Source organism: Tetrao urogallus (genome assembly GCF_951394365.1).
Source record: "Tetrao urogallus genome assembly, chromosome: 10".
Taxonomy (NCBI): domain Eukaryota; kingdom Metazoa; phylum Chordata; class Aves; order Galliformes; family Phasianidae; genus Tetrao; species Tetrao urogallus.
The window spans coordinates 3,509,224-3,531,680 of record NC_136823.1 but is presented as its reverse complement, the minus strand read 5'-3'; the positions used below and the strand labels follow the sequence as shown (position 1 = coordinate 3,531,680).

General features: G+C 56.1%; 5 protein-coding genes across 5 annotated transcripts; 3 read left to right on the top strand and 2 right to left on the bottom strand.

The window, feature by feature from the left end:
* Positions 1-1,689: 1,689 nt before the first annotated feature.
* On the bottom strand, positions 1,690-10,882 carry SHISA5 (shisa family member 5; the record flags this gene model as incomplete). Its single annotated transcript, XM_079540585.1, has 6 exons — positions 1,690-1,769; positions 2,751-2,969; positions 3,959-4,074; positions 9,260-9,289; positions 10,217-10,320; positions 10,775-10,882. The coding sequence occupies 6 exons, from the start codon at positions 10,880-10,882 to the stop codon at positions 1,690-1,692; spliced, it is 657 nt and encodes a 218-aa protein (XP_079396711.1).
* A 519-nt stretch (positions 10,883-11,401) lies between these two features.
* LOC306950353 (PHD finger protein 7-like) lies at positions 11,402-13,873 on the bottom strand (the record flags this gene model as incomplete). Its single annotated transcript, XM_079540584.1, is given in 9 exon segments — positions 11,402-11,730; positions 11,872-11,990; positions 12,142-12,255; positions 12,476-12,655; positions 12,657-12,836; positions 13,025-13,149; positions 13,406-13,492; positions 13,578-13,669; positions 13,831-13,873. Coding segments are annotated over 9 exon segments (1,269 nt in total).
* Positions 13,874-16,277: 2,404 nt separating this feature from the next.
* On the top strand, positions 16,278-16,976 carry NAA80 (N-alpha-acetyltransferase 80, NatH catalytic subunit; the record flags this gene model as incomplete). Its single annotated transcript, XM_079540351.1, has 1 exon — positions 16,278-16,976. One exon carries the CDS (start codon positions 16,278-16,280, stop codon positions 16,974-16,976), a length of 699 nt encoding a protein of 232 aa, XP_079396477.1.
* Positions 16,977-17,076: 100 nt separating this feature from the next.
* Positions 17,077-18,933, top strand: HYAL3 (hyaluronidase 3; the record flags this gene model as incomplete). Its single annotated transcript, XM_079540392.1, is given in 5 exon segments — positions 17,077-17,089; positions 17,092-17,304; positions 17,307-18,331; positions 18,401-18,490; positions 18,595-18,933. Coding segments are annotated over 5 exon segments (1,680 nt in total).
* Positions 18,934-19,356: 423 nt separating this feature from the next.
* On the top strand, positions 19,357-20,923 carry LSMEM2 (leucine rich single-pass membrane protein 2; the record flags this gene model as incomplete). Its single annotated transcript, XM_079540583.1, has 4 exons — positions 19,357-19,378; positions 20,301-20,441; positions 20,519-20,707; positions 20,796-20,923. The coding sequence occupies 4 exons, from the start codon at positions 19,357-19,359 to the stop codon at positions 20,921-20,923; spliced, it is 480 nt and encodes a 159-aa protein (XP_079396709.1).
* Positions 20,924-22,457: the final 1,534 nt, after the last annotated feature.

The following is a 22,457-nucleotide window of genomic DNA, read 5'->3' as shown; positions in this document are numbered from 1 at the left end:
TATCATCAGCATATGTTCGCTGGAGGAAAGCTGTATGTTTTCATGCTCCTTAAGCCTGTCCCTCACCTCCTCCCACCTCCCCCCATCCATCCGCACACCGACCAACCGAGCTGCTGGAGTCTTTGCTGTCCTGCACGAACAAACACACGTGGGCAAGTTCTTCTGCAGAAAAGGGATTCCTTCTGCAGCTCCTTGGTGCCCTCCCCACCCCAGATATCCCAGATCCTCTGCATGGGAATCGCTGCCCGTTTTTGGGTGTTCTCACAGAACTCCTAGCAGTGTAAGGAAGCACTGCCTGATTTTTTGGCTTGCAGGGCAGGGAAGAGGAGGGACATGAGGATCTACGGCATGCCTGCTGTGCGAGTGCCTCTTGGCACCACTTCATGCTATTAACTCCAGCACAGGGCTGTAACAGAGGGACGTGGCTTGTTGTGAATACTGACACTAAAAAACTTTGTTCAGGTTTGTCCTGAAATGCCCTGAAGACTTTTTTTTTTTTCTTAATCATTGGAATAACCTAGAAAACAGACCCAAAAATCGGTTAGAGAAGGCTGCCTCTGACAGCAGCAGCTTCCACCGTCCTCTGAGGTAAAACAGCATTGTTGGTTATTCAAGTTCACAATTTTTCAAACAGAAATACACCCTAAATGTAACGTCACGGGACAAGTGGTTTGAAGGCTGCTCCAAGTACAATCAGCTTGCGAAATTACACATTACTTCACTCGTTACATCGCAGTAAGGGACGGCATGGTCTGCATCCAGCTCCACAAGGAACGACACGCATTTCAATGCAGAAAGAAACAGCATCAAAGGAGGCGCTAAGGAAACCATGATTTGTTCCCGAATAAACCGAATAAAACCAAAATAAATCCCCTCACTGTGGCAAAACACCGCCGACAGTCATTTCTGCTCAATGGATGGCGATGGTGCTACCCTATTTCCTCCATTGTACTCCACAACGTGTGACTATTCAGCAAACCAAGCCTTTGTCCAATATTTTTTAATGAAGAACCCCCCCAGGTTTTCAGCTTTTGACCTGTTTGTTCTAAGGAATGAAAGAAGGTTTGGTTCTATTGTCAATTCCTAGCTATAAACTAAAACAGCCTGAGAAAACACCCAACAAAGGCAGTTTGTAAGCCTTAAAATTGGGAAATAAAACAAGGAAGTGACCAACTCATGCTACTCAGCACACAATAACGCAACTCGTCAACACAACCGAACACGGCTCTCTGCTCTCGCCACAGGCAGACGTGTTCCAAGAAAGGATCCCTTTTCAGTGATGGATGAAATGTGTTAGGTTGGAGCTGCCCTCATTAGAGCAACCTCAAAACAAGCAGAACATTTTCACCCAGCTTCTCAGAGATGATGTTTTTATGATTCTGTGCAAGAGATCGCTACAGCTCTGGGTGTTTGACACAGCTCACGGAGGACCATTCCTTTCTACCACCCTTCAAAATTATTGCACGAGAAATTTATTGTGGTTCTTACTTCTGCAGCACCCCTTCTGCGTTCTGAACACAATCTCTTTTCATATTTACTTGAGGTATAAATGAACAACTCCTGCCAGAAGTACTGAAAGCGCTTAAAAACAAAGAAGATACGGAGGTAACATTCACTTTACTTAGACAAAAGATTGCTGTCTTCCAGGATAGCATACTGCAGCTGCACGGGGCACGGTGGCAGAGCTGTTCAGTAGGTGGGCTTCTGAGGATCCACGTATGCAGGGTTGTACGGGGGCTGGCTGATGGGGTACGGTGCTCCAGCACCAGCTGCAAAAGCAAAGCACAGGAAAAGCAGGCTTGTGAAGCTCAGAATTCTCCATCTAACATGACAACTTCTGCACAAGCAATGGGAGGAACCTGACAGTACGTGGAGAAGTGAAAATAAACCACTGGGCAGAAGAAGAAGGAGCACCTTAGGATTCCTTCAGCAGTACGATTGTGTCAACAACTTCACTGCCAAACTAGAATGGATTTTAAGAAGCAGCCCACCACCACCAGGCACGCTAAAGGCTGAAGAGTGTGGCCCAAACCACAAAAGCAGCACTCAGACAACACCCTCACTTTCTGGCACTCTGAGCCAAGCTGCTCCGAGGCAGCACTTCATGAGGTCTGCCAAGCAGCACGAGGTGGTTCAGATAACGCAGCGCCTGCTCACACTGCCAGGACGCACAAACGTGGCTGTGAGCTGCTCATCTTCAAGCTGAGTGGGTTTGGCTCCTGTGTGACACGGCAGGTATTCTCCCTCCTGCACATGACCTAATTAAAGGCTGCCCCTTGCCTAATAGGCCAGGAAAATAATGGAAAAGCTGTCTTTTCAGACTGGCGATATGGATGATCATTAAGGTCATTTCCAACCCAGCTCCATCATTCGGTGATTCTAGTTTTGGCCTCTGAATAGCTGGGAGCCAAGTGCAGAGAACAGCTATTACCAGCACAAGGCCGAATCAGCAGCAGCAAGGCTACATGAATGCCATGCTATGAAAGAAGAAAAGCAGAAGGAAAAACAAATTGCCAGCCATCAACAAAGTTGTCTGAAGGTGATGAGTCTGGATATTCTCTCTATAAAAATAACGATTGATAAAATACAGATACTAGCAAAAGCCACCTGCGTATGGGTTAACCTTCAGAATTAGACTATGTTATGTGTTAGCTGGGCTTTGATTTCAATAGGAAATTTCAACTGAATTATTAAAACATTCTGCTTCTACTCTACATTACTAAAACATCCTGCTATCAAAACATTCTTACCTGCCACTGTTTCATGGTAGGCCGGGGGTCCTGGCGGCTGCGTGGGATAGGGGGGAGGATACTGAGCAGGGTAGGGTGCGACCGGCATCCCCGGCTGTGGCTGGATGGCCACGGGCTGGTATCCCTGGTACGGAGCTGTGGGGTAGCTGGCAGGCACTCCGTGCGCCTGTGGGTACGGCGCGTGAACCACTGTTGTGGCGGTCGTGGTGGTCACAACAGCTACAAACAACCAAAGGAGCGTGGTTAGCGCCGGCGGCTCCCGGAGGCTCGCGGGCACAGCGCGGCAGTAATGTGAAAGCACGTTCTCCTTCCAGAAATTCTGTTCTTCCTCTAAAATCTGGGACAGTTTCATTTTTGAAGCTCCACAGCAGTTCTAGAAATTCTCCCTGAATATCCTTCCATTGAGCTAAGTGGTAGCAAGAGCTCACATGAACCAGGAGAGCAGCCGGTTTACCTCCTTGGTTCTCAGCCACAAAGACCAAAGAAATCTCTCCTTGGACTGAACCCTGCAGCCAAGTGATCCACCATTTGGTAGAAGACTGGAAAAACTACCTAATGTAGAAAATGCTTTCTGTTTTAAAGGATAAAGGTGCTACAGATTTCCCTCTGCAGACAAGATGCCAAATGAGCTTCCTTTCGCATGCAGTCTGCATGCTAACACATCTGTGCCTCTCTGAACAGTCAGAAAGGCAAATCAACATCAATTTCAGAAGGGAGGACAGTGGGTTATTGGTTCATCTCTCTTATTGCAGCACAGCACTTTCTAATGAACTGCACGTGACCTTCACCTTAATTCTACAATTACAAACGTTCAAGGCTCCACTTCTTGCACAGGGAACAACAAACCAATCCTCTTGTTTTACTCGATTTCAGCCTTGTCATAAACACGCTCACTGCTTCTGTGACTGCATGCAAGATAATCTCAGCTATACTCTTACTAAATACTCTTATTAATACTTTAATTAAGACAACTTGTCATTAGTGCTTCCCTTCAAAATGCTCATTTTAAAGTTTGATCTCAGAGGACGAAGACGGTATTTTAAGCAACTTAAAGGCTTGCTTTTCATGTTTACCTACTGCCACTCTTATAGCACAGCAGTAAGAAAATATTACTGTGTTGTTTTCCCTTTCTATGGGAATAGAATCTTCCAGAAAAAAATGTTCAAAGCTGTGAAGGATGAGAGGTATATAAACACAGAGGTACTTACGCTGCGGTCTTCGGCATGCTTTGTACAGGCAGCAACACGAGCAAGTGAGGCACAGAATTATAGTAATGACAATCACTGCAAAAACGATCACTCCAATCGCAACAAGGGTTCCAAAACTGCAAGAGAGATGCCAGCACAAGCAGTAAGTCTCACTCATCTGACCACCATCCACCCAGCTCCCCGCAGCTACTGCACTGCCTGCCTCCCTGTGCTGTTTATCACACAGGATGAGCACATCCAGTGCTCAGCATCAAGCCTACATTGGTCTTCTTGTTGGTACTGTTGGTCTCGTTGTTGGTCCTGTTGGTCTTCTCTGGCTACGTGACTTCCTCAACAACCTCTTTTTGGAAATGCAGTGTCTAGGCAATAGTATGTCTTTCTGGGGGTCAAATAATGAAATGAAAGGCAAAACAGTGGGATCTACGACCTCTGAAGTGTCAGTTCATGTGATTTGTTTGCTATGCCTGAGATAACTGAAGTCTTTCTTCCATGGTGGCCAGAATCTCCTGCATTTTTTATTTCATATGGAATGCATCAGGCAGCAGTTTTGGAAACAATAGCAGGAAATTGCTCTTAATGAAGAAAACACACTAAAATAACCAATGGAGAGCTGTTGCAACATCCATCCTGGTTTTGTTTCTTCATAGACATTTTGGCTACAGAACTCTCTAGTTTTCTTCCTGTTCAGCCTCCTCTTAACATCTTTAAACAAAATGGCATCTCCAGGGCCCCAGCAATTTTTGCTTGGCTACCAACCAGACATTCAGCGTGAAAAGCATTTCTGGCTGCAAATCACACCAGCAGGTTATACCACTGACACTAAAAGAAGAAAGCAAAAGCAACCCACTCTGTGCCCAGCCAAAATTCACTAGAGCTCACCTCACTGCCTTGGAGCAGCCCAACTCTCTGTGAGCCAACACTGAGCCTAAGAGTTGACAAACAGAGTAGGTTCAATCTAAAATGCGTGTTTCTCCCCAGTAAAGGTCCCACCACTTTTTCTCCCCCTATTTCTACAGGAGCTTGAAGAATGCAACCAGAACAATCATTTTATTAGTGACTGAATGTGTATTATCCCTCACAATTTTTTGCATGGGTTTTGTGATGTACTAATCATAGCATGATGGCTTTCCTTGTGATGCCCCAGCTCTGCGCCTGCAGTTTGCTCACTGTAACTGCACCCAAGCATTTCCACATCAAACAGGAAGCAGGAACTGCTGCAGCCTTCTGAAGTCACTGAGACAGCATCAGAAACACTGCCAAGAAAGCAAACAGATAACTGCAACACAGCTGCACAAACACGAAGATGCACACATGCCTTGTCAGCTTTATTTGCGCTTCATAGAATTACAGAACAGCTTAGGTTGGATGGGACCTTAGCCATCAACAAGAGATTCTTCCTCTGGCTCTTCTCAGCTAAGGAGGAAAAGGCCTTTTTTGGTAGTGAATGATGCCGAGGAAAAAAGATTCCCTTGCCAAAGAAAGAGATGACAAACAAGATGGATGCTTCACTTCTGCAGCCAACGAACCTTCACCAAGGGCTGGGCATCATCTCAACAAATCTGAGAAACGGAGAAGACCACGTGGAGAGAGACCTACCCATCACACATAAACAGGCACAGCAGGAAACCTGCACGGTCTGGTTCATCTTTCAGGACCAAATTCAGCTCTGTTACAAGAGAGCTAACAGAACCAGCTGGCAGCCAGCAGATGAGCACAGGTCGCTCTGAAGCACAGGCTCCTCTGGCTTATTGGTAACAAACCTCTCTCCTCTCCTTGCCTGTTTACTCCCTCTAATAAGGAATGAGGTGATAACGAAGCTCAGGGAAACAAACCAACCACCACATCCTTGCTTTCACCGAGTTCTTAGAAACGCTCGGTGCTTTCTTACCATCTGTCTGCAGCTTTGCTAAAACGACACGACAGCTGCACGATGACATTCCGCATGCATTTTCAAAGGAACTGAATGGAAACATGCATTAAGAGCACAGGTGTGCCAGGTTTGCACGTGTGAGCACTGTGATTCGGCTCTGCAGACTGTGTGCTTACTACAGGCCAAAATTATAAGCTTTCAAAAACAGCCAGGGAGCAAAACACAGGCATGAGTTAGTTCTTCCCAGGGACTTCTAAGGAGTGTGCACAGCGGGATTGCTGCTGGTGTCTCTGTCACTGACCTGGCAGCAGCAGCAGAACTTCCCTGCTGCCAAGCTGGGCTGCTGTGAGCTCAGCTCTTGAAAGAGCAGAAGGCACTGAGACAGGAAAATGAACCCATATGTGTGCTGAACTTGTACACTACAACAGCACTGCTGCAACGACACCCCATCAACACCGGAGCTCTTCATAAATACACTTTTCCCTTGTGTTTTCTACTGCTAGTTCTGGCAATTCTTCTGACGTATCTTAACGGTGCACCTGACTGTAATAATATCTGTTCTTTTTCTGCCGAAGGACTGCTGACCTGAGCATCTCCCAGCACACATCTGCTGGCACTGTCACGATGCAGAGTACGTAATGATTACAGACCCACGGGGCTCCCACGGGTAAAACTACTGAGCAAAGCACAGGAAGGCTTCAGAAGAAGACAGAAGGTGGAACCCAAGAGAGGCCCAAACAGCTCTGTTTGAGCTCTAGGAGATGGGATACTCCACACACTGTATAAAGCTCTTGCTGTGTGCTAGCTCCAGAAAGTCTGTACCCCTCTCTGCTAAGAAACCACTGCTTTGTTTGTTTGCTTTCAACTCATGAACTCTTCTGAAAGGTCTCTGAAAGTATTAAAAAAACAAAACATTCATGCTAAGTAACTGCTCTCCTGCCTCGTACATACACACATGAAAACGAACAAAGGACTGCAGCTTAAAGACACCTCCTGGGTGGTTCAACAAACAAAAAACCCAAACCAAACAACAGCCAAACCACGAATTCACCTTACCCCATGGATCCTGCACACAGATGTTGCAGTGCAGGAATGGAAGCAGCCGCAGCCCGCGATCAGAGTGCTCTGCTGGTGTCCCGCTCTGAAGGCAAGTTTTCAGACTCCTGCATGATATACCATCGTCTCTGCATAAACCACATGCTTACAAACAGCTTGAGCTTATTCACTGCCATTTCCTGCTTCTCTCTCCTCACATAATAAAAGCTAACTTTAGCCAAGAATTTAACTGAAGACAAAAGACAAGCCTGCCAGCAGTTTTATCGCCGCAGCGCAAACTGTGAGTTTCCATAGGATCCATAGAAATTAAATATGAAGAGAGGACTCCCTTGTCCTATCACCTCGCTTTGCCTTGCTCCCCTTCTACTCCTCTTCTGCATTTGGAAAGCTCTAAGTCATCATGTCCTCAGCATACCCTGCAGACTCATCTTACCTTTAAGGTACACTGATAATCACACATGAGTTTACATGAAGGGAGAGAGGTGATGAGCGCCTGATTCCCCCCTTTGGGTACTGAATGAGACATGAGTGACAGCTTAAAAAGGAACCACCAAACCCAGGATCCAAAAGGTTCACAGATGATTCTCAAGGCAGCCCTTTTCCATATTGGAGGCCTCAACCATACACATGAACCAGAAGGAAGCGTGAAATGCTCTGAACGCATTTAAGGCCTGAGAAAATATTCGAGGTTCAACTCCAGTAACATTTTTAGAACTTTTCAGTCACTCGAATCCCTAAAATTGCCACATTTTGTAAGCCCTGTTGTAAAGGAAGTCACTGTAGCATGAGCTGCTGCCATGAATGCATTTTTGCCCAGGTCTGCTGGCTGAAGTGCCATGAGAACTGTGTTCCAGCAGGGTCAACACTGCTGCAGGCAAACCCACCAACCTTCAGCACCAAAGTGCCCGTAAGCTGTATGAAATCCCTGCTCCTACAGACCATAAACGCACTGCAGCTTGATGTTTGACTTGCCAAACACCCCGAAACCGCCATCAGAGGAAGTTCAAACTGGGTTACACCCACTGGCTTCCCTAACCACAGAACGCAGCTCTGGTGGGGAATGGACACATGAATCATGTCATCCCCGTTACAAAAGATGGAGGCACACTGTTGGGACTGGAGCAAAGTCTACATGAGATACATTAATGAGTCCATACAAGGAACTGCTTCTTCAGCCTTCCTCTGGTCTGGAGCTGCAGAACCCCTCCCTGTCTGAGGGCTACCCCACCTGTGTTTGCTCTGACAGTCTCTTGCTGAGATAAGCTGTGTCTGAATGCAAGCCATATGGAAAGGGCTCTGCAGGGAGGAGAAAAACAGTACAGCACAGCGTTGCTGTATTTTTTACCATGCCTACAGAGGATGCATATGGTTAAAAACATCTAAATTGAGAGACAGCAAATTAGCATAATTGCATCTTCCACAGTTAGAACTGCTGAGTTTTTGGGATGCTTAGCAGGCTGTCATTTCAAACAAGGGTGGGCAGAAGAACGTGGATTTTCTCAGTTCCAGAGAAGAACCACGTTGCAAGGCAGCACACAGATCGGGAGCAAGCACAAGTCCATGAGAATGTCCTAGTGTCCTGTCCCTGCTGACTGAGGCTTCCCAGAAGGCTGCTGCTCCCTTTTCTCATCGCAGAAGGATGCACAGCCTTTCCTCAGGCATCACTGTATCCGTTACACCATCAGCTGTAATTTCAAGGCAGTAATTCATTTAGGAACAGAATCCAATTAACTGCACACAACGGTAATCTCGTTTGTGTTTCGGTTTAGAATGACTGATTATCAGCTGTGCCAACTACAATATTTGCCTCTGTGACTCTGACAGAGATGTTCTGAAACACCCTGCCTCATTACCTACCCAAACACTGTGCTAATCCAGTTGAAAAGGAATAGAAAGTGAAACACCGTCAGTGTATTCACCAACAGTGGGGGTTGTAAAGATGGCATATGGGCATTCTGTGTGTGTGGAACAAGTGGCAGATTTAACAAATTTAATGACTGCACTTTGACCTAACAGCTTCAAATAATCTTTAAGAATTAACCAACGACAGAAAGCATACGAATCCAAGTTAACGCTGACTTGTCTGTACAAAATGCTTAATTTGCTTTTAAGTGCAGTCCTGTGGGAAGCACAGTGCTTCCAAGCACTTGAAAGTATGTCATTACGGCACTGCCAAGGAATGCTATTTATTGCCTCAATAAACAACCACAAGGTGACTGCAGGATGTTACACGCTTGTGTTTGGGACCGCACCGGGCTGCCAGAGCGCCGTGCCCTCCTGCCTCAGCACTACCTGGAGCTCAGCATTAAACACCGAAGGAAGTTACCACCGAAGGACAGCAATGAAAAGAAACCTACTGACAACTGACGCTTTACCGGAGTTTCCCAAAGACCTCCGAATAAGCACTGCAAAAAGAGCAAGAGGACGAGCGGATGAGAACTTCCAGCTGGACAGGACACGGGAAGGCTGCGCTGCCAGCCGACACAGCCCAGCCCTCGCACACTGCCGCAAGATCAGAGCATCACTGCCGCAGGTCCTCCCAGCCGCCAGGAGACAGCGCACCTGGCCCGGTAAGGAGCCCGTGCGGCGGTGCCAAACCCTCCCAGAGCTGGAAGGCGCTGATAAAGCCCGATCTATGAGCGATAGCCGGAGCAGTAACTTGAGTAGGAACAGAGGCGGTGCAAAAATGAGGAACTAAATGCTTTCTGAGCCTTAAGGCGGTATCGTGTGGAAACAATCCTTCCCCCTCCCCCCTCCTCTGAAGGGCAGTGTCCAAGCTGGTATTTGCACAGGATGCCCAAGCTGCTTCCTGTCATCTCCCCTCCTGCTTAAACCGCCGAAGGAGTGAGCCGTGCCCATCCCGCTGGGGACACAAAGGGACGTCTCGGCTGACATCAGCCCTTCTTCCGCACAGCGAAGCATTAAACAAACCCCGTCACTGGGAAGCAAGTTGTGTTTAAGAGAACCCGGCACGGAGCTGCAGGGTGGAGCGCACCTCACCGGCAGGAACCGGAGACAACTCCAGGGGGACACAGCTCGCCTCTTACGTAAGAAGACACACTGGGCGGTGTGAAACAGACGGGAAAGCTTCCAGTGACTGCGGGAAGGGCACAGGAAGCGCTCCCGGGCTCCATTCCTGATGTGGAAACCCCTTCGCTCATGGAACCCAACGCCATGAGTCAAGGGGGATGCGGTTTCCCTCTGCAATCACCCTCAGGGTGGTTTTCCAAAAGCAGTATTACTGCGAATGTGGAACTATTTTTATTTTTAATGAAAGCGGCATAACCGAGGAGAGGCTCGGTGCTGAGCTCGGTGCGCTCTGCACAACGCACCGGTACTGCAAAGCCGCGAGGCAACTGAAAGAAAGCAGCAGCTCGATCGAGTCCCACCGGCCCATTTTCTCAAGGCGAACCAATAACGACTCTCTTTTCAGGCACTGCAAGGCGGGCAAAAAATCCCATTACGGCACCTCAGCTCCGCTTCCCGTGTTTTGTCATTCAAAAACGCGGATCCCTCTAACAAATCCCCAAAAGCGGAGGGCTGGTTTGGTTTGCTCGGTGATCTTCCTGCTTCTTAAAAGCTCGTCCGTAGGGGAAAACACAGACCTCCCAGAATCTTCCTCTCTTTCCTTCCTCCAACACACCCAATCCCGCAGGCCGAAGATGGGAAGCCGATTTGCTTTTTTTTTCTCCCCCTACCCTCCCCCCCCCCCCCCCCACTCCCCCCAAAGCCCCATTTCAGCTACACACGCGGCAGGAACGAACCGAACGCGGCACGCAGCCCGAGAGGACGGAGCAGCGCCCCGCGGAGCCCCGCGCCCCGTCCTCCCGAGCGCTCCGCGCAGCCCCGCGCCGCCCCCCGCAGCCCCCGCGGCCCCCAGCCCCGCTCACCCCATGCTCATCGCCGCCGCACGCTCGCCCCACGCCAGCCGCGTCACGCCGCCTGCCCGCCCCTCGCAGGGCGGGACTGACTCGGCAGCCGGCGGGGCTGGTTCGCATCGGGGACGGCGGGGGGTTTGCCGTGTGATAGGAGCTACCAAAGGTTACTAATGAAAGGTCAATGATGTTGCGAGTATTTGGTTAGATGATGGCAGTCCAGCTATCAGGCGCCAGAGAGCTGTCTTGGCCGCGGTCTGGGCAAGGCAGCCAAGCCCAGTAGGGAAGGCGGCCCCGTGGTCCCAGCCCGTAACGCCGGCTGCCTTGGGAAAGGCAGAGATAAGCGAAACCGGAAAAGGCGCGTGGGATGCCCCAGCTTCGTTGTGATGGCCGCTGGGGCCCGGGGGCAGCACGGGGGGCTTGTGCGCGGCTGCTCCCAACACTGGGGCCGGCTGTGGGGAATCGCGTTCTGACGTTGGATCCAGGATGGCTGTGCAGGTGGGCAGGACGTGGCTGCCTTGAGTCGGGAAAGGCAGAGAAGAACAAAACTGACAGTGGCATGATGGAATTCTGTTTTATTGTGATGGACTATGGATGACTTTGGATAGCAATTGGAGCTTGCACGCAGCAGCTCCCACAACATCAGTGGGGCCGGCGGTTGATGTTCTGGGCCCCACGAGGAACCCGGGTGCGGCTTCGCCCCCGGGCTGGCCCACGCCGCCTGGACCGGCTCCTGCGGCGTCTTTGGGGCTGGCTGTTGTTATCTGCAGCCCGATGTTCCAGAGGCGAGCGGCTTCGAGTCCGGGCCCGCTGTGTCTGCCTGGAGAGCAGCTCAGACACCTGGGAATCGTGATCTGGTTGGTTGGTGGTGCCGGAGCTGCTGTTGTCCTGTCCTATGGGGCCTTGGGATGGCCCCAGTCCCTGCTGGCTGATGGTGTTGGGGCCAGCAGTGTCCAAATTGGTGCTGGAAGCTGTAAGGGGAGACAGGAAGGTGAGCAGGACAGATCTCCAGCCCTGCGGTGGGACAGGGTCCCATTCCTCATGGGCGAAAGGGATTTGAGCAAAACCTCGCCTGGCCCCAGCCCAGCAGCACGCGGCCGTTTGCCTCTTACCGGTGTCCTCTCCAGCACAGGCGCTGCACTCCCAGCTGGTTGTGCTGTGACTCAAGTTGGAGCAGCACCGGTGAGTGCCTTGTGCGGCACAGGAGCTGCAGAGGAGCAGCTGCCAGGGCCTGGGGAAACAAACGGGTTGTGGCCGTGAGGACAAAGTGAGCTGAGCCAGGGAGCGCCCGGCACAGCTCTGGTGCCCAGTCTGTGCTCTCCCAGCCTGTGGTGAGGCTGCGATCCCACGCCGAGCCCCAGAGGGCTGCTGAGGGAACTCACCCCACTCTCTCTGCCTGCTCCCTGCCACGGGGGTAACGGCAATCACTGGCATCACAGCGCTGGTGCCTAACTCCAAGAGACATGTAGGCATCGCTGTCCTCCCACGCTGGTTGTCTGTTAGTGAAGGGAGGGAATGTGATGAGCACCCACTCCCCCTGGAGTAAAGGATGACCTTGGCCATCCCTGCTTTTCCACCCCAACCATGTGTCCAGTTTCTCGGTGAAGCTGAGGCCAACGCTCACAGGCAGCAAAGAGCCAGGCCTGCTGGAGCCATCCCTGGGTAGGCACAGCTCTTGTGTACTCGCATATTGAGAGCTAGCTGAAGTATACAAACCTATTTGGGATTCGGATCCCCATGGTGAGCATGTCTATCAGAAACAGGTCTGAGTCTCTGCACAGAGGACACTGGAAGCAGTGAAGCCCAGTGTTCAGGGCCATTCCCTGCAACAGAAATATAAGCAATGTGAGCGTGAGCTGGGTCTGGTGCTGCTGAGCACCTGCTGTGCCTGCTGGGCAAGGGGAGGGCTCCTACCTGGATGCAGGCCCGGTGGAACCAGGCATGTCGGCAGGCTGGGCACACCATGGTGCTGTAAGACCTGCTGTCCCCCACGGGCTCCATGCAGATGATGCAGGTTGTGTCCTGCATTGGTGTTGCCTCCACTGCATGCCGTGGGATGTGCTCCCTGCAGAAGGACCTGTGGGAAGATAGATGGGAGGGATGGGCAAGATTAAAAGTGCTGTGAGGAGGGCAGAGGAACAGGAAGGAGCCCCAGGCCTTGGCTCTGGCTCTGTCGGGCTGCTGGGAGGCGTCATGGTGAGGTGTCTTTGGCTGGTGCTGACAGCAGGGGTTGGAGGCTCGCAGGCAACGCCTGGCAGCCCTTACCTGAAATCTTCAAAGTACTGGGTGATGCATTCACCCTCTGAGGCACAGGGGAGATGGAAGCTGTGGTCACAGCCCATCTCTGCGCAGGTGATGAAGGCCCCCCTCTTGCCACAAACGAAGCAGAGCTGTAAAGAGCAGAGCATTTGCCATCAGCTGCAGGCTCAGGGCCTACGCAGCGGGCCCCGCACCTCTGTGCAGGGCACGGGATGGGGGCAGGGCTGGCTGGCACTCTGCAGAGCTGCCTGCTGAACAGGGCTGGTCTGCAAGAGCAGGGATTTCTCTTGGGGCTGGCTGGAAGGGCTGGGATTGCTTTCCCTGGACCAGGCTAAGCTCTCCACGCCTCTCCGGGCACCAAGCTCCCTGTTCCAGTCCAGTGCTCACCATCTGCTCTGCCTGTCTCACTGTGTGTATGAGGTGTTGACTGCAGTTATTCTCATCATCTCCTTTTTTGTGGATGTTGGAAAATATCTGTATGGCAGAAGAACATGATCTTGTTATGGCAGAAAGGAGGCATCGTTTGGAGGATGGTGGAAGGAGCCACGAGGAAACTCACCCAGCAAAATGCATGGAAATATATCCCATTCACGACAATTTGGCGCCCATAGATGTCTGGTTGAGCATCTGCCTGACCACAGAGCACGCATGCTGGAGAGGAGAGAGGAACAGCAGTGAGGGGCTTGCACGGCCAGGTGCCCTGGGGGCTGTCCCAGGGGCTGCTGTGTGCCGGCCGTGCCAGCTGAGGGACAGGGCCAGAGGCTGAGGAGAGGAAGGGGCACTGCAGGCCCAGCAGTGTACATTGCTCTCACCTGGCTCCGCTGAGCCGGCGGCCTCCTGCATCTCCTCAGACATCGTGTGCATCAACGGTGAGCACTCGCAGAGTGTCTGTCCCAGCAAAACCAGGCTTTCTCCTCCGCGTGACAACCTAGGGGAGAAGCGGGACGAGGCTGAGTTCTCAGCTCAGGCCCCGAGCGCTGGGGAACCCTCCTCCCTGGGCAGCCTCAGGCAGCCCCTTCCTCCCTGCTCACCTCACCAGGTCGCACTGAGCTCGGCCTGAGCCCCGCAGCCTTGGCTCTGTTCTGCACCCCCTGGGTCACAGTGGCCATTCCAGGCCACCCTCTGTGACGCCATCACATCTCACAGGGGCTGAGGGAACCCAGGCCTTGCAGTCAGTGCAGAGTGAGGGGCCCCCAGTGCTGGCCATGCAGCAGGCAGGAAGGATGGCCTCCCTCTGCCTGCTGGCAATGCTCCCCATGCCAGAGACCACAGCCCTGGAGCCACATGAAGCCACCCCCACCCCTCCACCCCCAGTGTGTTCCCACCTTCTCCATGGCGCTGTGGTGGACGCTCACAGGCAACAAAGGTCCAGGCCTTTGAGGCAACTCCCTCGGCAGGAACCACTGCAGTGTGCCCTGGTGTCGAGAGCAGGCAGAAGGACACCAAGCCGAGGGGGGTCACATCCCCATGGAGGGCAGGGCCTGGTGTTGCTGAGCTCCTGCAGGAGGGGGGTGGGCTTCTCCCCTGGCAGTGAGCAATGACGGTTCCTCTGAGCCACCTGTTCTCCAGGCTTAAGATTCCCAGTTCCCTCAGCCACCCCTCGTATGACTTGCAGAATTGAACAGTAGACCTTTTAATACATTAATTTATCCTTTGCATCTTTGTCATTTTCATTGACAGTGCGGGGGGAACATATCCCAGTGCTCCCAAAGCCAAGTGATTCCCACCCTCGGGCTGGCCATCTTCTCTTCAGGAAAGAGAGGCGCCAACAGGCACACAGCTCCCCGTCTCTGTAGCTTGGGTCACTTTGTGTCTTCTTTGAACAGCACCACGGCTGTGTCATGCATAAAAGCTGTGCTTCTCTGCTGTGGCCAGGGAGGAAAGGGAAGGAGAACTCCCTGCCTGGACCCTCAGCTCCAGCTGAGAGCTCCCCATTGCTTCAGCCCCTGAGCAATCCTGCTCCATGGAGAAAAAGCTCAGACAGGAGTTAGTCCTTTGCTTACCACACACGCACACACAAAATAAAATAAAATAAAATAAATAAATAAATAAGCAAGTTGCTTTATTTTATTTTATTTTTTAGCTAAAACCAGCCCTCTGAGGGATGGTAGGATTATTCTGTGACTGTTTGCTGAAGTCATGATGTGGCACCAAAGCCACCTGGCCCATTGCCCCTCTAGTTCTGTTGTGAGTGCTGCCCGCGGAGCTGAGGCTGGGATAAACTTTGCCTTTGGTGGAAAGATGCACAAAACGGCTTGGAAGTGGATGGGGGACGGCCATTTCCATGAGCTCACCCTGCTCATCCTCCCCTCTGCTCTGCTGCTGTCCCCATGGCCCTTCACCATTCCCCTTGCGGGCCGTGATGGCAGCACACTGCATACCACACAAGGGCAGGCTGGAAAACTGAAACCCCTTTTGAGGTTTGTGTGATTAAAAGCACTGTGAAGATGGCTGCAACACAGGAGAAGGACAACTGGAACTGGGAATGGTGCCTTGGGCTCCCCGTGCTGCTAGCAGCATGCATTCCACACTGCCCACTCTAACCCTAGCCCCCAACCCTAACACTAAAACTCACCCTAAATCTCACCCTAACCCTGACCCTAAATCTCACCCTAACCCTGACCCTAAATCTCACCCTAACCCTGACCCTAAATCTCACCCTAACCCTGACCCTAAATCTCACCCTAACCCTGACCCTTCTCCCCGGCCCATTCCTCAGAACTAGATGGGAACTTCTTACGCGCGCGCCCTCCGGCCACCAGGGGGCGCTGTGTGTGCGGGAAGGGTGCGCTCGGTGCGCGGGGCGGAGCGATAGGCGGGGCGCGGACCGGACCCGCGCGGGACGGAGCGGGAGAGGGTGAGCGGCGGGGCCGGGCCGCGCCGGGTGGGCGGTGGAGCGCGGGGCGGCGCCGGGGGGTGGCGGCGGTGGTGCCGTGCGGAGCCGCGCGGTGCGGGCTGGACCGGCCGCGGGGCAGCGGAGAGGAGAGCGGGGAGTGCGGGGCGGGTTGCTCAACCCACGGGCCGTTGGCAGCGGGGTTCCTCTTTGAGTGCGGCTTCGCCTTCGAGCGGCAACGGTGGGAGGTGGGGCTTAACGAGTGCCTAAGGAGGGGACGGCGCCACATGGCACGGCACGGCACGGCACGGCTGTCGCTTTGCTGGCCAGGAAGCTGCTACTGTGCTGTGCCCGTTGGAGTGATGGTAGTGACATCCCAGCACAGGTGCTGAGCTATTACTTCTCGCTCTCCCTGCAGTGAGAAGAATGAGCCCCGTGCCGGAGGAGCTCAGCCTGGTGCCCCTGCATCAGCACCCCGAGCTGCTGGAGGCCTGTGCCGAGCTGCTGGCCGAGGAGTGGGGCAAGAGCCGGGCGCTGCGGCTGCATGCTCTGCAGCGCTCCTCTGACGCCTTCCCCACCTGCCTGGCACTGCTGCGGGCGCCAGCCCCTGCAGAGCCCGCCTGCCCCCGTTGCCTGGTGGGACACGTCCGGCTGTCGCGTGTGGCTGGGCAGCCTAATGGCCTCTTTGTGGAGAGCGTGGTGGTGGCACGGGCACTGCGGGGCAGAGGCTACGGGCGGCAGCTGATGGAGGCCACCGAGCGTTATGCCCGGACCCGTGGCTTCCGCTGCCTGCACCTCAGCACTCATGACAAGCAGCAGTTCTATGCCCACCTGGGCTTCGTCCCGGCTGAGCCGGTGCGGATCGTGCCCTTCCTCAGCCCTGCCATGCCTGCTGCGGCGCTGCGGGCCTTTGCTGTACCTCCCAGCCCCACCGCTGCCACCCCAGTGGTGCCTGCAGCCTCCCAGCCCCCCTTGCCACCTCCCACCGTCCCCCCCCCACCTCCTCTGCCACCCTCATCCCGAGCAGGGGGAGGCCCAGCTGAGGACGGTGGGCAGAGCCTGCAGGAGAGCCCCCACCGTGATACCAGGGGGCTGCCCATCTTCTGGATGAAGAAGGATATCTGAGGCCTCTGGGCACAGCTGGTGATTAAAAGCGAGCGCGGGCAGAGTGCCTGGTGCTGTTCTTCTGGGCCAGCTCCGACAACCAGACCCAGGGTTGAGGAGAATGGGGACAAGGGAAAGGGTGGCCATGCCTCAGGCACAAACCTGGCTGCTGCTGTGAGAGGCCCCAGAATGGGAGTGGGAAGGTCAGGGAAGCGTCTGCCCCTGAGCTGGGATCAGTGCTGTCTTTGCTGTGTCATGCGGCCACCTAATCCCCAGCTGGCGGCAGGCACAGGGCAGCAGCATGCAGCCCTCCTCCCCTTACCCATGCGTGGTGGGCTGGGGGCTCAACCTAGCCACCAAACGGGGACAAAGTGGCCACAGTGCCCCTGCTCGGAACCGGGCTGGGAGCCAGGAAGGTCGCTGAGGCGCCGGGCAGGACACGGCTCTGGGCTCTGTGGGATTTTGGGTACCCACCTGCTGCTCTCTCCCCACAGGCAGTGCCCCTGGGCATGGGGCCGGTGCTGGCGCTGTGGGCCTGGCTGGTGCTGGGGACCGCCGGCGGGGAGAGCCCTGTGCCCACAGCCCTGGCAGGCGGGCAGCCCTTCGCCGTGCTTTGGAACATCCCCAGCGGCCGCTGCCAGCGCCGCTTTGGCGTGGGGCTGCCCCTGGCCGACTACGGCATCGTGGAGAACCAGGGCGGCCGCTTTGCGGGGCAGAACATCACCATCTTCTACAAGAACAAGTTTGGGCTGTACCCCTACATCTCCCCGCAGGGTGTCCCGCACAACGGGGGCATCCCACAGCAGGCACCGCTCCGGGCCCACCTGGCGCGGGTTGCGGGCGACGTGCAGCTGCACCTGCGCCCCACGTTCAGCGGCCTGGCTGTGGTGGACTGGGAGGAGTGGCGGCCGCTGTGGGCCCGCAACTGGGGTCCAAAGCGCGTCTACCAGCTGGCCTCGCAGCGATGGGCGCAGAAGCGGGGCCGGGGGCGGCGGCAGGCCCGGCGGGCCTTCGAGCGGGCAGCGCGGGCGCTGATGGAGCAGACGCTGCTGCTGGGTCGCAGCCTGCGCCCGGCGGGACTCTGGGGCTTCTACCGCTTCCCCGACTGCTTCAACAGCAACTGGGCCAAGGTGGCCAACTACACGGGGCGCTGCCGGCCGGCCGAAGTGCGGCGCAACGACCGCCTGCACTGGCTGTGGGCTGCCTCGGCCGCGCTGTACCCCAGCATCTACCTGCCGCCGCTGCTGCCGCCCGGCCTGCGCCGTCGCTACGTGCACCACCGGCTGAGCGAGGCTCTGCGCCTGGCCGCCGGCCGCCTGCCCGTCGTGGCCTACTCACGGCTCTCCTACCGCCGCTCGCCCCGCTTCCTGGAGCCGGTAAGGCCGGGGGGTGGTGCTCGGTGTCCTGGCCTGTCCACCCGGCCACACAGCCCCCTGTCCTTGCAGGCTGACCTGGAGCACACCATCGGGGAGAGCGCGGCACTGGGGACGGCCGGAGTGGTGCTGTGGGGCGACATGTCGTACTCCCAGTCAGCTGTGAGTGTGGCCACCGCTAGCCCACCAGAGCCGAACACTGACAGGCTCAGGAGGTGCCTCGGGGTGTCCCATGGGGCCGCTCCTCATGGCTGCCTCCCCCCTAGGAGAGCTGCAGCAGCCTTCGCCACTACCTCGTGTCCACCCTGGGGCCGTATGTGGCCAATGTGACAGCAGCCGCGCGGGCGTGCAGCTTGGAGCAGTGCCACGGGCATGGGCGCTGTGTGCGGCGGCAGCCCCAGGAGCTGAGCATCCTGCTGCACCTGGGTGTGGGCTCCTGGGCACCCTTCCGCTGCCACTGCTACAACGGCTGGGCTGGCCAGGACTGCATGCAGCCGGAGCCGCAGAGCCCTGCCGCCTGCCCCGCGCTCACCCATGGCCTCTATAGCCACCATGGCCCCCAGACCCCTGACACCTGCCCACGGCGCAGCAGCTGGGGCTGGTGAGCAGAGCTGGGGGCTGCTGTGCCAGCACCGGTTTGTTCCGTGCTCATTAATTTAAATAAACCGTCCTGCTGCAGCTACATGGTCCTCACGGGCAAAACTGAGGGGAGCCTCGAGGTCGGGTACACAAGGAATCCCTGGTATGGCTTAGGAAGGAACAGACCCGTGTTTCGGTTTCCCTATCTCAGCTGTGCCTCGTGCCCAGGGAAAGGTGCATGAACGGCCCTGAGCTCTGCCCTCCCTCCGCCACGCTGGCACCATGCTGCCTGCGGCTGCTGGGCCCCCCTCCCCATGGCTATTTTTATCCCCCCAAACACATTTCATCCTGTCCTATTTTAAGCTGAGCAGTTGGCGCACTAGGAGCCCAGTGCCCGGTTCCCGGGGGCCCCAGATTGCCTGGCTGCCCAGGGGAGCGGGGCCGGGGACATGCCCAGGGAGGCTGCAGAAGGTAGGCTGGCAGCAGTGAGGGGTGTGGGTCCCTGGCCACCCGGGGCAGCTGTGCCACTGGGGCTGTTCAGTGCCTATGGCCAAACGCTGCCCACCCCACAGGGTTGCCAGCCCAGGGAGGGAAGGGGTGCAGAGCGCTGTGGGACGGAGGGGACAGCGGCTGGCACAGCACCGCAGGCTGCAGAGGGGCAGGCTGTGGGGGCGGCCTGCAGTGAGGGGTTTGGCCAACAGTGCCTGCAGGGTGCTTTGGGGGGCCTGGGAGCCCCCAGCCCGAAAGGGCGCTGACCTGGTGCACACCAGCCCCTTGGAGCCCTGTGGCCCCAGCACAGCACCAGCCCTGACCCTGGGTGGGGGCACAAGGCCATCAGCCCTGCCCACTGCTCACCACCATGCAGACGCCATGAAAACGTCCCCTCGCTCTGCCCCAATTGCTTCCTGAAAGTGCTGAGCGAGCTGGAGCCCTGCATGCTGCTCTGCCCATCCTCTGGGCATATATCACTGCAGCACAGGGCACTGGACCAGCATGGGACCCACTCTTCCCTCTGTGCATCCCCAAGCTCTGCAGCACAGTGCCGTGGATACTGCCAACCCAGGTGACAGCCAGGGGCTGCTTGCACCCACAGGCTCAAGGTGGCCCCAGATACTCTGGGGCAGGAGCACTTTCCCACCCTGTGTGACTGCCAGCTGCACTAACGAGGCTCTGGGAGTGCAGCCACAAGTCTCCTGCTAACTGCTTCGATGACAGCGCGCGGCGGCTGGGGGATGGCCAGCACTGGTCTGGCCCCACTCTGCAAGCAGCAGTCCTGTGCACTGGGTTGGCACCAGGGCTGGCATTGCTCCTGGGAGTGGTCATTGTAGCTGGGGGCCTCCGGTCACCTCAGGGGTACCTGAGATGCACTCACCCCTTTCCTTGCTCCCTGCAGATGGTGTGGGAAGGGCAGAGGGCACCGTGCCAGCAGAGCCCGCTGACTCCGATGGAATGGACCCCGGAGCCATCAGCCTGCACCCCGTGGCGTCCATCAGTGACCTGCACTGGGCCTCCGCTGGGCACAAGGGCACAGAAGGTGACAAGAACAGGGCGAGGGGCTGCGGAACAGGGGGCTGAGGGCAGGCGCTGACCCCCTTATCCCTGCTGCTGCAGGGAATGGCCCGACTCCATCCAGTGCCCGGCTGCACCGAGCGCCCCGCGGTCCCCCGCACCTGCCCACGCTGCGCCCCGTGCCGCCTCCAACCACGTGCCCCTGCCCCGGGCACTCCTTCTTCCTCGCTCTGCTGGGCTTCCTGGCGCTGGCCAGCCTGGTCCTGGCCACGCTGGCCATCTACCTGAGCGGTACGTGGCTGTGGGTTGGGTGGTGGGAGGTGGCAATGTCTGAGGACAGCCGACAGCCGGTCCCCACCATGCCCCATGCTCCCCACAGTGCTGCAGAGCCAGTCGGTGCAGGCGCTGGCCCAGTGGCTGGAGAGCCAGGAGGACGCCATGCGCCAGCTGCGGGCGGCCAGCGGGCAGCTGTGGGCTCACCTCAATGCCAGCGCCCAGCGCCGCTGAGCCGCCCCACGGAGCAGCCCCGCACGGATCGCCCCATCCCCGGGACACATGGGGGCAACCCTGGCCTCGCCACGCTGCTGAAGAAAGGGAAGGGCTGCGAGGATGGGCACCTGCCCCAGCAGGAGGCACCTTCCCATCACTTTATCATTACCTCCTGCCATTGAGGCTTAGGAAGTCGCCAACACGACCACGTTCCCACGTGCCTGCCGCTGCTCCCCCAGCGCACGGCGGTGCCAGGATGGCCCTGGGAGGCACAGAGCACCGAGGTCAGCCCCGTGGACTGTGCCACGTTTGGGCAGCCAGGGGCCATAGCAGACAGCTGGCATGGCACAGAGCGCGACTGCACCCTCTGCCTCTCCTGTTACCCTATTTTTGGTTAAAAAAATAAAAACGAGGGAGCAGCTCCCAGTGGAGCAGCCCCAGGCATTAAATACTCCGCTGTACATATATGCTGTTGGTAGACAATGTTCTGAGCTGGGCACAAGGCAGCTCTGTCTTGATGGCATGAGTCCTCCTGCCAACTCCTCCTTCCTGTCCCCATCCTCGTTCCCATCCTTGTCCCATCTCTAACTCCATCCCTGTCCCCTTCAATGACTCATCCCTGCCCCATCCCTGCTGTACCCACACTTACCCCCAGCTCTGGCACTGCCCTGTTCCGTCTCTGTCCCCATTCCTGTCCATGCTCTGTGCTCAGCTCCATGCTATTCCTGTCCCACTTCTGTCCCCATCCCACAATGCCCCATCCCTGTCCATCCATGTATCCATCCCCATGTCTAGCTGTGTCCCCAGCTCCATCCCACCCCTGTTCCATCCCCAGCTCCATTTGTGTCCCATCCCTATACCCCTATTTCTCAGCTCTGTCCCCAACCATTCCACTTCTGTCCCCATTCCTGTCCCTATCCCATTTCTGTCCCCATCTCAATTCCTATTCTGTCTCCATCTGTTTCATTTTCATTCACGTTCCCATCCCATCATTGTCTCCATCCCTGTCCCCATTTTTGTCCCCATCCCTATCCCTACCCTGTTACGCTTTTGTCCCCATCTCTGTTTCACTTCTGTCTCCATCTCTGTCCCATCCCAGTCCCACCTTGTCCCGTCTCTGTCCCCATCCCTTTCCCCATCCCTGTCCCCTTCCCGCACCCCCCCACCCGTCGCTGTTGCCTTTCCCCGCCCATTCCCCGCACTTTCGTTTCCAGCGGCCGCTCCTGGTATCAGAACCGAAACTGACGCAGAACCGAAACCGTCGCCAGAACCGAAACCGAAAGGGCGGCCGCCGAGTCACCGTCCCTGCGTTCCCAGCTGGGCTGCGGGGACACGTTCGGTGCTCGTGCCGGCTGCGGGGTGACCACATCCCGGGGCCCCGGGAGATGGGGACCACCGCCCCCAAAGCGGCGGCAGCGCGAGGAGCTCCCAGGGGTGCCCCGGGGGAACGGCGGGGGGAGGGCGAGAAAGGGGGGTGGCCGAGGGGCGGGACCACCCGGCTGGGGGCGGAGGCCCCGGGGTTTAAAGCTGCGGCGGGCGGCGTCGGGGCGCA